Raw genomic sequence first — 15,460 nt, 5'->3', positions numbered from 1 at the left:
CGCGGATTGCTGGCCGGGATTAGGCCGTAATGACCAGGGGGGCAATAGGCCGGAACAGACTACTGGCTAGGCCGTATTTGGCCTAAAGGCTGGAGTTTGCCTGGCGTAAACAAACATAACTTGTTATACACCTTTTTTAGAACACAGCACCACTTACTGGTGACTAAGAATAACTCACAAAAAGTCATTTAGGGGAAGTGAGCTGCCATACTCAACTCAAAAGAAAAATAAATAACCCAATGTTTCTCAACCAGGGATGCCTTAGGATTCCTCAAAATGTTGCTTTGTATTTTTTTTCTGATTTTAAATAATTGAATATAAAATAACATACCATGAATGTATTTATTTTATTTTATTGGCATATTGATTACTTTTTTTTAAGTGCTAGAAGAAACAGCTGCTTTTTGTACCCATTGTAATACTTGATCCAAAGCATTTTTCAGTATTTCAGGCAGAATATGTACCTAGGTTTATATTTGAGTATATATGGTATATAGTAAAGTGTGTATGTATATAATTATATATATATATATATATATATATATATATATAGTTGTCACACTCAACTTGGGCTTTAAAGTACTTTTATACTAATGAGCACAAAAAAAATTATCAGCTCCACCGCCCGATGTTTGCTGGAAATCTCTTTAGATTTTGGAAGAAAGGAGTTGGCAAAGTATGAAATGAGAAGCACGATAAGTCCTGCTTAGAGGCACTGAAATTGCCCAGTTTATTATGGTGTTAAAAATCATGGGAAAAGTATCTAAAACTCAAAATAAAATAAACATTTAGACTTTTTCTAACATCTAAAGAACACAAAAATGTATTTCCAGCCAAGATTTTTTTTTTTTTTGCTTTAGATAGAGGGGGGAGGGCTGAAACCCCCATCAGATTCTTAACTCCTATACAGGGTTATGTTACAAAGAATATTACCTACTGTGATGGTGACAACCATTTTACCATACAGGAAGTGAGAGAAAATCTGTAACAGGGACACAAACAAACATAAAGGTTCTAGCCTTCCCCTATTTTGTCATAAAAAGCATTAATATTGATATTTTCGGTATTTCACTGAAAATAACAGGACAGGAAGTGAGAATAAATCTCGCTACCTGCACCTAGAATAGCAGTAAAAATCTAACTGGGGTTTTAATCCTCTTGTGCCATTCAAAAAATAAAATAACAGAATGCCTAACAATTTTTACTTGTCTTAATGTTTTGTATGCAACACTATTACTTTTTTCTTTCTTTTTTTGTGGATAAACATTGGGATTTACTATTTAAATCCCACCCTACAAAAAGACTATTCTGTATAATTACATTTCCTACAGTGACTGCAATCTCCTGGGTATTTTTTCCAGACTAAACAGCTCCGCTCAGCTGCCTTGCGTCTGATTGTCGATGAAAGAAACATGTTTGACAACTGCTTCGAGCAGAAACATATTTTTCCATGATTACATAAAAAAAAGGAGAAAAAAAAGTTTGAGGGGAGAAAAAAAAGTTCGAAAAAAAACCCGGAGCAGCCAGACCGGCATTCCAAACACAGAGGCTCATGTTAGATCGATGAGTTAATATTTAAGTTAAAAGCCAACAAAAACAATTACTATGGATATTTGCCGTCATGGCCGGCTTTTGAGGTTAATTTAGTGGTGTGCTCGAGCTGCAGCCAACTTTTTAATATAAGTAACTACACCATGCAAGCAGACTTCCTCGAAGTTTCTTTCAACATTTTCCATATTCTGTGCCTTTATCGTCCTCATGGGACGCCTAGCTGCTACAGAGCCCACACTATTCCCTTAGGTGGGCGGGGAGGAAGAAAGAAAACTCTTCAAGTTTCATAAGCGGTCTACCTTTCATTTGTGCGCTGTCTAATGGCATTGACAGAGAGGTTCAGCTAAAGCCTGTGTCCTACAGAGGGCGGCTTCAGGCTCTATAATATTTCATCTGCCGCTCTCAGAATTTCTTGCTGCCTGTTTTTCATCACTCTTCTAGATTGCTTTTTGCTTGGAAACAAAGCTGTTAGAGCTGAGTTTTACAAAGTGTCTACAAAACGACAAGCAGGAAGAGAAAATATGCAGATCAGTTCCGCAATCAGTGGTGCTGCTAGCATCTGTTAATAAACTGCCCAGCTGACATCTCTTAAAATTTGCCCCCAGCCTGGTAGGATAGTAGCATTGTGGATTTAAAATATCTATAAACCCATTAGCTTTAACTATTTCTTAAGTATTTTAATTCTGCAGATTTTATTTAGAAAATCCTACCATAAAGTTGAAGCACTTTCCGATGTAAGGTGACTACACTCCCAGTATTCTACCTAGAAATTTTTTTCAGCTGGGTGGGAAAAGGTTTTAGGCGACCCCTGTATAGTGACCCAACTTTTCAGTAACCACCCAAAAACAGCCAGGTGGTTACTGAAAAGTGCCAGGTGGTGCCCTAAGCTAAAAGGGGCCAGGGAGAGCACCAACCCCTGTCTTCTAACTATGCTCCAGTTTTGTCATCACACAGGCTTTTGGTGTAGAATTCATGATCCCTTGAGAAATTCAATGCAACCACTGCTATAGAGCAAGTAAATAGAAAGTGGTTGCAAAGTGGCTGAAGAAAATCAGTAACACTGAGATGTAAAAAGCATAAAAAAAAACTGTTATGTTATTAAAACCATATATAATAAACAATGTCAATTTGTCAGGTCAGTCATGAGAGTGATACCCAGAACACAAAACACACCAATTTCTGACTTCCTTGTGTGTTAATGCATTTAAAATTCTATCATTAGTGCCTGCTATTACTATATAGGCGATAAGACTACTGTGCACATATCACCTTTTTACATCTGCAGTTTTGTATCATAAAAGAACCTACCATAAACAGACTGAGCATATGATTAAATAATACATAAGCAAATGTTGCCTTTAGTGAAAGCCACATGTCAAAACAACCTGTAAATATGAGTAATAGAAGAACCTGATATTCTAAAAGCTTAGTATGCCCCCATTCCCCATGGCCAGTTCTGTGTGCAATGGATTGGAGTGCCATTCATTGTGAATGGCATCCCAATGCACTGTGTATTAGTGTGCAATGCACGACACACCTGGATACATTGCGGTGTGCAATTTTTTGTTGTAATAAGTGTTTTCTGATATACTGTGTTGCAATAGCTATCCAGTCATATTAATTTGGCTTAACATTAACTTGAATTGAACATGCATTAACGTAAGGTAATTGTGCTACTATGGATCGCTAAGTGGTATTATTCCACCAAATTAGTTATGATCTTACCACCTTAAATTTTAGAGCAAAAAAAATTTTTTTGACACTGTGATCATACCCGTTCTGGATCATCTATCAAAAAACTAGATTAAGTTTTTGATTTAAATATAATTAGTTATAATGCTGGAGGCTGTTATGCACACTGAGCTGTATATATGTAGTATGATACCAGCATAGCCAGGTGCTCGGAATGAACAAACTTCCCTGCAAGGTTACACCATTATGGCCTTGCCAATAAAAAATGTCTGGATACCTGAACCTGGATGAAGAATAGGTGAAGATGTCAGTATTGGCGATGAAGTGAATAGAGGCGAGATTAGTTACAGTTTCACTTTCCAGATATGAGGGGCAACTTTTACTATAATGTGCAAGTATACAGAGCCTTATGGTAGACTAATCTACGATTTAGCCTTTTACAACATCCATGCTGGTTGTAACCTTTCCATCAACACCATCTTCTCTGCAGCTTCTTCTGCTCCCAGTGTTTTCCTAATTCTGGCACTAGGAGACCACCAATTATGTAATTCCTGCACATGTACACTAGAGTTGCATCATCAAGGTACTTGGCTTCATCATCGGAACCTTACAGATCGTTAGATACCGATACAGTGTGTATACAGTCAAAAAAAAAAGTATTGTTTCACTTTAAGACTGAACTTTTAGATTCTCACATAAGTCCAAGTAGAACTGGTCTATATGTATAATAATTTATGCCTATACTCAAACCACAGTCTTCCTTTCCTTGTGTTAATTTTTCCCATTTGTGTGTCTATTCCATCTGCAGGTGTGTGATGTTGAGGGGAATCTATGTTTAGTTTTAGCTGGGGGGGGGGTCAACTACCTGTAACAAGGACCACTTCCTTCTACTTTGAACAGATTGCATAAATACAAAGTCTTAAGAGGTTTCATTGCTTGTCAATTAAAGGAAACTTATTGACAAGCATGCTTCTAATTAAATCAAGGCCTTGATATTTTTCTTTTTTGGTTTCATCACAGACAAATGGATTTGTGTAGCTGGTTAATAATTTATACGTCTGTCTCTCTACTTGATAGTAAAGGAAAATGCACTGCCGGCAGTCCATAAAGGCAGGCTTTGATCACAACTGCATTAGACAAAAGCATGTGACATTGTGGGTAAAGAATTAAAGCTGCAAAATCTTGCTGAAGTTTACTATTTTTCTGTCATGGTGTTTACGTCGAGTGTAATCGTAAAGCAGTTAAGTAAGTCATGGTTTTACAGGGTTGCACCTCCAATGCTAATCATGTTACTGTGTGAATACAATAACAACACATAGGAGATACGGTTTGTGATTGTGCTGTCAGCAGTGAGAACTAATAAGAATTAGGAAAACAGTAAAAAAAAATGTTTGGGAGATGAGCTCACCATAGGAGGGGGATTTTAGCTTTGTCCTGATTTAGTGGTAACACAGGTGAGAAGTTTGTTCTGAATTTCACCAGCTGGAAGAGATAAGAAGTTGGCTATAATGTACAGCCTGCAGTATAGGATCTATGTATGGCTGTAGAGATTTTGAGAGTACCTGTTTTCTCTCCTTCTGCTTATGCTGTAATCTGTAAAGGGATCTATCCCCTGTCTTAACTGCACTGAAACACACCCAGCCTTGATTGGCCACTGGCCACAAAAACTGAGCGCCTTCTTCTAATTCCTAATAGATCTTTTGCAGCCCATGTAATGAGATCACAAGGGGTAAGTGCTTAAGTATTGCTAGAGTTTAGCTTTACCTAATAGTTAAAATGCAAAGAGTCTGCATGCTGGGGCATGAAGGTATGGGCGAGCACATTGACTACTTTACAAAACACAATGCTCAGGCCTGAGTGGCCCACTCAAATACAGTCACTTGGTGAACTCAGTCCTCAATAAACTCCAACACTATCAAACACAGAGCCAAGGCTGCTTATACATGTGCAATATTTGTCGTTGGAAAGGATCTTTCATGATCCTCTACAACAAGGGTCGGCCAGATACGGCCTAGTAGTTAGGAACTACCGGAGACGGAGCCGCTGGATCTCCTGTGCCGGCCCCCTGCAGTTGCTCCCCTATTTACCGCAGCCGGAGTTGATACTTCTGCTGCCGCAGTAAATAGGGAAAGCTCCCTGAAGGTAAATCCCTCTCCTACGCAATGCATACAGAGGAGAGGGATTTCACTTCAGGGGGTGTGCCCTTGTGATGGGCGGAGCCATTGGGGCGGGTCCGGTCTAGTGTGCTTCCGCCCACCCCATAAATGGCCTAGTGGCCAAAAAACTTTGCCGACCCCTGCTCTACAATGAAAAAAGACTAAAATATGCATGGGCGAGCGCTCTACATACAGTGCTGTTCTGCTCTATGTAGGGGAGGTGGAGAACGTCAAAGTGGCACCCCGCACTCTCACTTTCATTACGATCGTTTGTCCTTCCTCGATCTGCTAGGATGGATCCATGAACAACGAGCCCCCTACACACACCAGATTCCTGTCCTATATCAGCCCTGAGGCGTGTGCATCTGACGTGTGCGTAGCCTTACCCAGGACTAGCACTGCTCAATAACAAAGTGGTAGGGATTTTGGAAAAGACTACTATAAAGGGGTCAAAGTCAGTTTTTAATGAAGCCTTGTTATTTTTACCATTAATCTCTGAAAGTGTGTTCACATATGTTCCTCACTTTCTTTTTGTTTCTTTTTATTTCACCAAGAACAATAATACATGCAATTTAAAGGTTGGGTCAACAATACATGCAATTTAAAGGTTGAAGGTGTCAAGATTTTGCATTGTAAGTTATCTTTCTGTCCAAAATACAGGAAAATATTGGTGTGTGCCAAGTACCGACTAAGACAGTAAAGTAAGATGGAAGGATTTTAAAAAAAGACTGACAATTTGCTGCGGTACATGCAATCTCTATTTCCTGCAGCTTCACAACTAAAGAAAGCAAGGGAAAATTGAAAAGAATTTTGTTTAACCACTTACAGACAGAAAGTGGTCTGACAGTCTGACAGAAAACCCACTATTTGAGCCAGAAGATAAATAAAACCACATACATCTACACTTTACCATGTTCAGCCTACGAGAGAGAAGACCATCTCAAAAGCGAATCCTCATTTTTAAACAAATAAATCTTTTTCATTTCACTGCAACCGGATCTGAACAATACACCCTACGCAGTATCGTATAACCGTCTGCTAAAATCATTGAATAGACACTTCTTAAAAACATAAACTTTTAAAGAGATTAGGAACAAGGGCCTGAAACAAAATTTGCATTCCAAGGCAAAAATATTCTGGTCAAACACTTTCACAGACAGACATAAAACAATTTCAAGAATCCTTTTTTTTTTTTTTTTTTTTTTTTTTGGAGGATGCTGGTCATTTGTATTCTAAAGTGCCACCGTGTATACTTTTTGGTAAAACATTAACATGTGAAAGCCAGGCCGAGAATCAAACCTGGGACCTAGCAATGCAAAGGCCTGAGTCACAGTGCAATTCACCATATTCTATTGCCATTACATGGCTGTTGGTAATTGACTTTTGCTTTATAGAAAGTTTCAGGCGGATTGCTAACTTCCCGAGTTAAGGTCTCAGGCTCAAAGTGCAGCAGTGGTCTCTCTGAAGATGCCCAATACATAAGACAGACTTATAAGTTTGCAATCTGCAAATTTCATGATTCCTGTTGATTGGAGAGCTCTAACTGTGACTGAGCAGGGAGTATGTTGGACCTTTGCAGAGAGCCCATTACATTTACACATAAGGCAAAGTCATATTCTACAGTATCATGGCGGTTAGGAGCTTCTCTACTGAGACTGTAAGCAATTTTATTTAAGTTTTTTTTTTATCAAATGAAACTACAATACTTTACGCCTCATTTGCCTTAATGCACTTTGAATATATTTATTGAATTTCAGTTTAAATTTCAGCTAAGCTTTAAGTGTTATGCATAGGTTATAATGTCATGTTTTCATTGTATAAACACATTTTTGTTGCTATTGATAAAGTGGGGAAGGGTAACATTTTTTTGTGTAACAGGATAGAAAAAAGAAGGCTTCAAAAAGCCCCCTTTTTTTTTTTTTTTTTTTTTTTTTTTTTTTTTTGTTTTTTCTAAATTCCTGTACTTGTGACAAAATCTAGCCAATGATGCTACAGTCAACAATAACTTGCAGCAGGTAAAAAATTTAATATCTAAAAGGTAGTCTTCAACCATTCTTGGTTTCCAAAATTCCCCTATATAAGGACAGCCCTTAAAATAAGACAGCCCTAAACTAGTAGTTGAGCTCAGAGATTAGAACCTTTGCTCAAAATCGAACTGCAAGCCCACAGCAACAGTTCCCAGTTTTGTTTCGGATGAATATTTGTATACACAAATGTAAACTTGTCATTCTACATCTCTGGTTTCAACTAAAGCCTCCTCAGTGGTTTAACTTGAGGAAAGACTAATAGGGCTTCAGTGACCTTTGGTCAGGTGAATTTATCATTATGTTATTGCTGCAGACTCTGCAAACACTTGGCACATTCTCTACAACATGTGAATTTCAACTTTTCAGAGAAAAAGATACCTCCCCTGCTGGTTAGAAAGGCCAGATAATTTAATTACCTTCACCATATGTCATAACCAGAATCCACATAAACCCATAAACATCTGGTACAATGCAGTTTGAAAACTACTAGTTCACCCTGTGCAAGAGATCAGAGGTTTATTTTAGGACAATGCAGATATCAAAAGGTCTATGAAGGGTAGAAAAGGGTAACTACTGTGCAAATCCAATTGTGGGTATAACTGCAACTCCAGGTTGGGCACAACACACCACAACACGCAACTGTGAAAGCTGTTTTTTTAATGCTGTTTAAATCACTGCTGCAAGCTAGCAAGGAAATTAGCCTTTGAAGAATGAGAAATATCAATGGCAGCTTCCATGTCCAGGGTTCTCCCCAGACCCTTTTAGCTGGGTGCACCACCCGGCACTTTTCAGCACCCACCAGGCTGTTTTTGGGTGGTTACTAAAGAGTTTGGTCACAACACAGGGGCTGCCACCCACTTACAATTTCTTCCCACCCGGCTTAAAAAAATTTCTGGGTTGAGCACTGATGTCCCATTAGGAAAACCCATTAAGAAAACTAAAAAGGCTGCCGTTGATACTTTTCATACTCCTTTTGCAGATTCTTGCTTGCCGTCATGTACAAAAACTCACTGTGTGAGTTTGCCCCATAATTTCACATCACCATTTAGTATTTGCCATATTTCCATAGGGACAAGCCAGCCAGAGATCACTTTTCTGTAATCAGCCAGCTCAAACATGTATTGCAATATATGAGAATCATGTTCGCTGCAAGAATGTAGGGGTGGCTAATATTGTGGGTCTGTTACCTAGCTCAGATAGTTCTATAAAAGTTTTTACAGAAAAGTTGTAATTAACAAAATGAAACCACATGTACAAACTTCATATTTCGGAGGATTAACACCGTCATTCTAAATCTACCCATTCAAGGAACTGGCTTACATTTGCTAGCCTCCTAAATAATCACTATGATGGTACATATTTCGCCTGAGGTTATAAGTTAGTGGTTGGGGTTACATGGTTAAGCTTAGGGGTTAGGTTTAAGGATTAGTTTGAGGTTAAGGGTTAAGTTTAGATGTTATGTTGAGGTCAAAGGTCAGGAAGTCACTTTTTTTTAGGTAATCCTTTTTTTTTTTGAGTGATATAAATGATAAATATTATTTCCAACTATAGATGTGCATATTTTCAACATCAAATACAACGTATTTTCAAAAAATGATAAATACATAAAAGTACATAAAAGTTACATAAGGTAAATTTTATTTTAATGGAAGGTGCAGGCTGACAGTAAAACAGACCTTTAGTTCTATGGAATATCTGCTTAAAAATAGTTATGCCTTTTTTTTTTTTTTTCTCAGCGATCAATGACCAGTCTTCTTGGTTGAACAACATCCACTATGACACAACCTACTTTCTAAGAGCTCAGGGCATCATAAGCATGTCTCTTAACCTCCCTAGTGGTCTAATTCCGTCCAAATTTCCATGCAAGAAGCGTAGAATTTTTTGCATAAAAATGTAATATTAATATTATTAATATTAAACAGGATTTATATAGCGCCAACATATTACGCAGTGATTTACATTAAATAGGGGATTTTTCATTGTTGGCTGTAATTCTTAGGCATAATTCACTGATATTTAATACATTTAATAATAAACTTTAAATACCAAAACACAAAAATCTGTTTAAAAAAAATAAAAAAAATATTTAAACATGTAATGTAACTGTATATTAGCATATATAATTTATATATAATTATATATATATATTATAGGAAAATTTCTTTGTATTGGACTCAATTCAGCTATTTTGTAATAAATCCAATACAAAATTATTTAAATTTCCCGCCGATCCTCCCGCCCGCACCAACGTCACCAGGAAACCCCATAGATCTCGTCTCTGCACTTCGCGGCTGGAGATCGGAGGGGCAGGAGTTTTTAAAGCATCCGTACTAGGAGAATTTTATCTTGGTTCAATATTTAGTACCATCAATTCCTCTAAAACAACAACTAGCACAAGAAATTAGATTTACTTTGCCAAACACATTACTGGATACATGAACTTACCCCAGCCTTCCCAGCATCTCTATACAAGGCACCTCTGGACCATTTGTCTCTATTTGAATGGGCTGATAATGATACAAAGTTTCTTCCAGCTTTGGAATTGTAGCAGATGAAATATGTTGACCCTGTAATTAAAAAAGGAAAAAAAAAAAAAAACTCATGTTAAAAAGATAATCTAATACTGAATTTCAGGTAAGGAAAAAAACATTTCTCCTAAAAGTAGCATCAGAAGCCATACTAGTTTCATCCACCACAGACCATTTAGGGAAAGGCAAAAGAAGCAGTGTGAACAAGTCTAGTTTTAAAAAACTGTTCTGTAAATTTCAAGTTACATATACACGTCAGGTTTTCAGGGACAAAAGTTGTGCTGGTCTCAAGGGAAACTCTGACATGAGTACAGGGGGCCCACAGTGTCCTTCATCCAGCCATGGCTGTTCATTGATGGATGAACAACCAATCAGGAGGAGAGCACAGCTGGTTGCTGCTCACTCATCCTTCCCCTCTCCAGAATGGCACTGTGTGTACAGCACGCTTTTATGCATCTGCAACTGGAAACAATTGCAAAAGCTCATTTGCAGCCACAATCATCTGATGTCTGTACGGGACTTGACAACAGAAGCTTAATGGCGAAGAGGGTAACAGAATGATTATCATACTATGGTGATTCTACTTCAGAAAATAGTAGTTGTAGCCCTATTTAAATGTATATAAATGTAAGGCCACCTATCTAAATATGTTTAACCCCAAAACAACCTGGGAAATATTGTACCCATCTGTTCCTTCCAATGAATTTTGGTGACCGACATTGCAGTTCATTAACAAACAACACTGCAAACCTCACTGCCTTACCTGTCCCATTGACAGTTCCATCTGTTCTAATGCTTTGTCAACTATTTATCTTATCTTTAAATTTGCCATGTCCCATCATTAGTAATTCCATAACTTCCCTCACTTTTAGGGCCATCTGCAGAGATCATTTGTTCTAAAGGGCTGGGGCACAGCAAGAGATTTTGTCTTACCTCTAACTTTGTCATGACCTCCCTTCATCTTTTAAGAGCCACCAGGACCATCTACTCTAAAACTTTGCCAAAACTGCAGACGGGTGCAGAGGTCTTATCTCCACTCATACTTTGCCATGTCTCACCAGTGACATCTCCATAACTTCCCTCACTTTGTCAAGGAATTGAGGCCTGGTGGCACAGCAAAAGCACTTGCCTTAAACTCTCACTTCTCTATGCCCAACCAAGTTCCAAACCTTCCCCTATCTTTCCAGAGCCAGGACCAGGACCATCTGCACAAAAACCTGCCATGGCAAGAATCCTCCTGGTTGAGCCATAGGGTGGCCAGGTATGATATGACTCTTTTGCTTATGCAACCAAGTTTCACCATCCCAGATCTAGGCTACACTGCTGAACATCTTACAGGTAGAGAGCCAAAAAAAAACACAAAGTGTTCTACCAAAAACTTTTCCTACGCACATATTGGCTGAGTTTTATTTCACTTTAAGTCTATTTTTCTTGATTAAGGCTACGTACACACGTCAGATGATTCTCGTCCGATTCCTGCCTCAGGGCTAGTATCAGACAAGAATATGACATGTGTACAGCGGCAGTCCAACATCGTTCATGCATCTCCACGATCCACGAACGATGGAATACAAATGACCACAATGGAAGTGCAGAGAGCACAGCGGGGTGCCACTCGATCGTTCTCCCCTCTTCCCTCTGCATGGAACAGAATGGCACTGTGTGTATCAAGCTCGTTCATGCATCTTCCAGTCCCTTGTTGTTGGAAACGATCCTGAAAGATCCTTTCCAAGGACAAAAATCAAACATGTGTACATAAACATGGCCTAAATTTGGTACTTTATCACTCTCTGAGGAACTGCAGGAGTCCTGGGAAATTATCATTTCTGTATATCTACTTAGCAACCAAACCATAGAACATAATCTTGTTTTAGGTACAGAGCTTAAAAGAATTATTAAAAATCTGCACAATAATTAAGAAAATAACTAAAAAGAAGTCTGGATACACTAATAAAATGAAAGCAATTCCAAATGATGGAAAGAAAACAAACGGGTCCTAAATTATGTTTGCGAAGCTGTTTGGAAAATGTGAGGCAATTAGAAGAGATTTAATCTTTCAACAATAATATTAGACAAAAAGTCTCCAACCCTGGTTAATTAACGATCGCAATCGATCAGCTCCTGAAAGAACTACTGCGCTGAGTAATTACATTTTAAAGTGAGAAAAAAAATTGTATTCATGCAAAAGTGAGTGGATATGTGTACTAGAAAAGTAGCAGTAAATGGTTCATTTCACTCAGTTAAATGCTTACTTGCATTGTACAATTAAACAAGTATGCTCAATTTGTCAGCAAAATAAAGAAAAAAATCTGCAAAACATGTACAGGTCCCTATACTGTGTCTCAATAAAAAGGTTCAGAAGGTTCAGAAACTTAGGCTATGTGTACACACTGGATGAATGACGACCAAGACCAGCAATTGTGATCATTTAGGGTGAAAATTTAGCGTGTGTACAGCGTCCTTGTTTCATCATTCACTGATCAATCCTGGCAGATCGATGAACGACTGGGGGGTTGCCCACTGTACTTTCTATGGGGGAGGACACCGCGGGGTGTCCCTTGTTCATCCCCAAAAAACTGGACCCATTCTTTACAATATTTCTGGAAATGATCAGGAAAGATACTTTCCAGCAACACAAATCTAGTATATGATCACAGCCATACCCACAGATCCTCAAGAAATTAACTGAGCCCATACCTCGATGCACTGAATTAACTATGCTGCAACTGTTGCACTATCCTAAGCTCTGCCTAAGTACTTCTCTGTTGGACTACAGAACACCCTTTTGAATATATCTAATGTACAGCGCTGCATAATATGTTGGCGCTTTAAAAACACTGTTAATATTGTTATTATTAATATTATTAATAACAATAATATTATTAATAAAAGAGAGATGGAGGTCTTCATAGTCCAACATACCACACTGCTAATAATTTCAGCACACTTAAACAGAGTCGACGTTGTCAGCTAACACCAGGGAGTTAAGAACTAACTAGATTTATTTAATTGTTTGTGTGTGTGTGTGTTTTGTGCTTTTAGACCAGGATCACTCCAGACAATGTTTGCAGGAGATGGCAGTGTTTTCACACATATAGCAATTAGGCCACAGCTCTTTCATCTTTCAGCTAGATATAATGCTAACTTTGCACTCAGGGTAGTTTAGTTAAACTTTGCACTCAGGGTAGTTACTTCTTTAATTAATGTTCTTTCCATTCATGTTTTTTCCCTCATTCTTGTATTATATATACATTTTTAGGGTTATTTTTCTACATTCCATTTAAATTTAGTTTATATTTTTTTTCTCTTTCTGTAAAAAATGTAAAATAATAAGGATAATAATGTAAAGACAGTTTTGAGCAAAACAACAAGCCTAGGGTAGTTGAAGGGAGTTTTACAAGCCTCTGGATCCATTAAAAGTCCATTGTAACCTTGAAATTTAAAGAATACCACATTTTGACTTTCCCCCATCAATTCCAATGTATTTGCTTAAATTGAAAATATCACCAGTACTGCATTTTTCCAGTAGTATATTTTTACATTCTCAGTGTAATAGTGAACTTTTCTCCTGATAAAAACATTATATGTTTCACTTTGATGTGAAAGAAAACCTACTAAAGTAATTAGACAACAACAAGGAAGTGATAGGAATTGCCAAGGATCATTAGATCCGCTGTGTTTATGTGTTAATGACATGATGGATTATCTAATCTGCTCTGGTGGAGGCACAGGGCACTGCTGGACTAGAAGCCTGCAGGGGGCACTCAATCATCAGTCCATGACATCATGAGAGTCAATGTCAGATGCAGGCAATGTATTTACTAAAAACAGAGCACCAGGTAGATCATTTACACAACCAACCCAAGTAAGTATAGTAATAAGGGAAGGAAAAGGATCCGTTATTCATATGGTTCAAACATCTGCAGTGAAAATTTGAATATTTTGTTTTTTTATAACATGCAAGTGAACAGACCAGCTTCATGAAATACTTCCTGCTTACTTCAATACTTCTTAAGGTAGAAATGTCAAAAATAAAAAATCATGACCAGGCAGATTCTTTGTTGCAGAAAAGACAGGTGATGTTCTTTCTGCAATATATGAACAAATCTGCCTGACTTAATTTTTTTTCTTTTCACCTGTCTTTGCCCTGGCACGGGTGTCCCCATCTTCCTCTGTCCTGGGTGTCAGATCCATAGCCATCTCATGACCGGGCCGCAATGTCTAAACTCCCACAGATGTCTGGAATTCTTTATTGAGCTGTTCATGCACATCTCAGTGTAATTAGAAAAGAAGATTGCGAACAGACAGGTACATATGTTTTATTGCAGAAAAACAATAAAAACTTTGCCTTCTCAGTTTTGTTGCATGGAACTTAAGTTCCAACCAAGTAACTCTGCCTGATCTTTATTACTCACTGTGTCCTGGTTAGATTCACTGAGACGGATTATTAAAGCTCTCCAAGGCTGGAGGGGATACACTTTCAGCAGTAAATCTGGGTGATCCAGCAAACCTGAAATGGATCTGGTCCGGGATTCAAAATATTTGCTAGAAAATGACTTTGAAGAAATCTATTCCAGCTTCACTGATGAAAGCGTATTCTCTCCAGCTTTGAAGAGCTTTAATAAATCAGGCCCATCATCATAATCATTGTCACATAAAAGGAAGATAATGGGGAAGCCAAATTTTACAGCTGTCACCAGAATAGGAACAGAGGGTAAAACTTCCAACAAGGGGACATGTTTTCCAGTGACAACTGTAAAAGAAGAATATTACCTTTGTAGAGATTTTCTTTTACTTCCCGTTGCATCTCTGGCGAAGGACATAAATGGGAATCTACTCTATGGACAAAGTTTATTGTATGGTTTCTATGTAAGCCCTGTAAATAGTAATAAATGTAAATGTAGAAGAAACAGATTTATTTGCAAAACCTTCATATGCTTATTATGTTTCCTTCAGTATTTCCTGTTGTTGGAACCTATGACAGTAATCAGATAGTGGTCTTTACTTCACATGCAGATGTAGTGTTGACATTTTAGTTGTCACTTTATACTGAGAATATATGTTTGTCATTTGTATTAGGCTTTGCAGCAATGAGGCTTGTAATCTAATACCCCCCACACATATGTACTATTCTTACAGCTCCATGGCCATGGCAGTAATACTATTTAGAAGAATGGTATGAAGCAGTGAATGTGAAATAAAAATGATGGCAAGAACTACGTCAAATTATCACCAACATTTGTATTTTAACAGCAAATAATTCCTATTGTATTAGTCATCACCACACATACATTTTTACTGCGTACATTACCTGTTTAAAACTGGTAATTCCACATTTTAAAAATAGTTCTTAAAGCCCCGCAAGCATAAGTAGTATAAAAAAAAAATCAAATCAAACTGCCAACTGTCCCTTCCGAGTGATATTATTCTAATATCATTTCAACTATATTATTATCTCCTACAATATATGTAAGACAGTAGGTATTTGGGCTTTTAAAAATTGATA

At 37.8% G+C, this 15,460-nt stretch overlaps 1 protein-coding gene across 1 annotated transcript in view; it reads right to left on the bottom strand.

The window, feature by feature from the left end:
- MNAT1 (MNAT1 component of CDK activating kinase) overlaps nt 1-15,460 on the bottom strand; it is a gene marked incomplete in the record, with an annotated part of 90,621 nt that overhangs the window by 21,385 nt on the left and 53,776 nt on the right. The window contains 1 exon segment of the mRNA XM_072427756.1: nt 9,872-9,993. Coding sequence (XP_072283857.1) covers nt 9,872-9,993 — 122 coding nt within the window.

Source organism: Pyxicephalus adspersus, chromosome 12 (assembly GCF_032062135.1).
Source record: "Pyxicephalus adspersus chromosome 12, UCB_Pads_2.0, whole genome shotgun sequence".
Taxonomy (NCBI): domain Eukaryota; kingdom Metazoa; phylum Chordata; class Amphibia; order Anura; family Pyxicephalidae; genus Pyxicephalus; species Pyxicephalus adspersus.
This window is presented reverse-complemented; position numbering and strand designations above follow the sequence as displayed.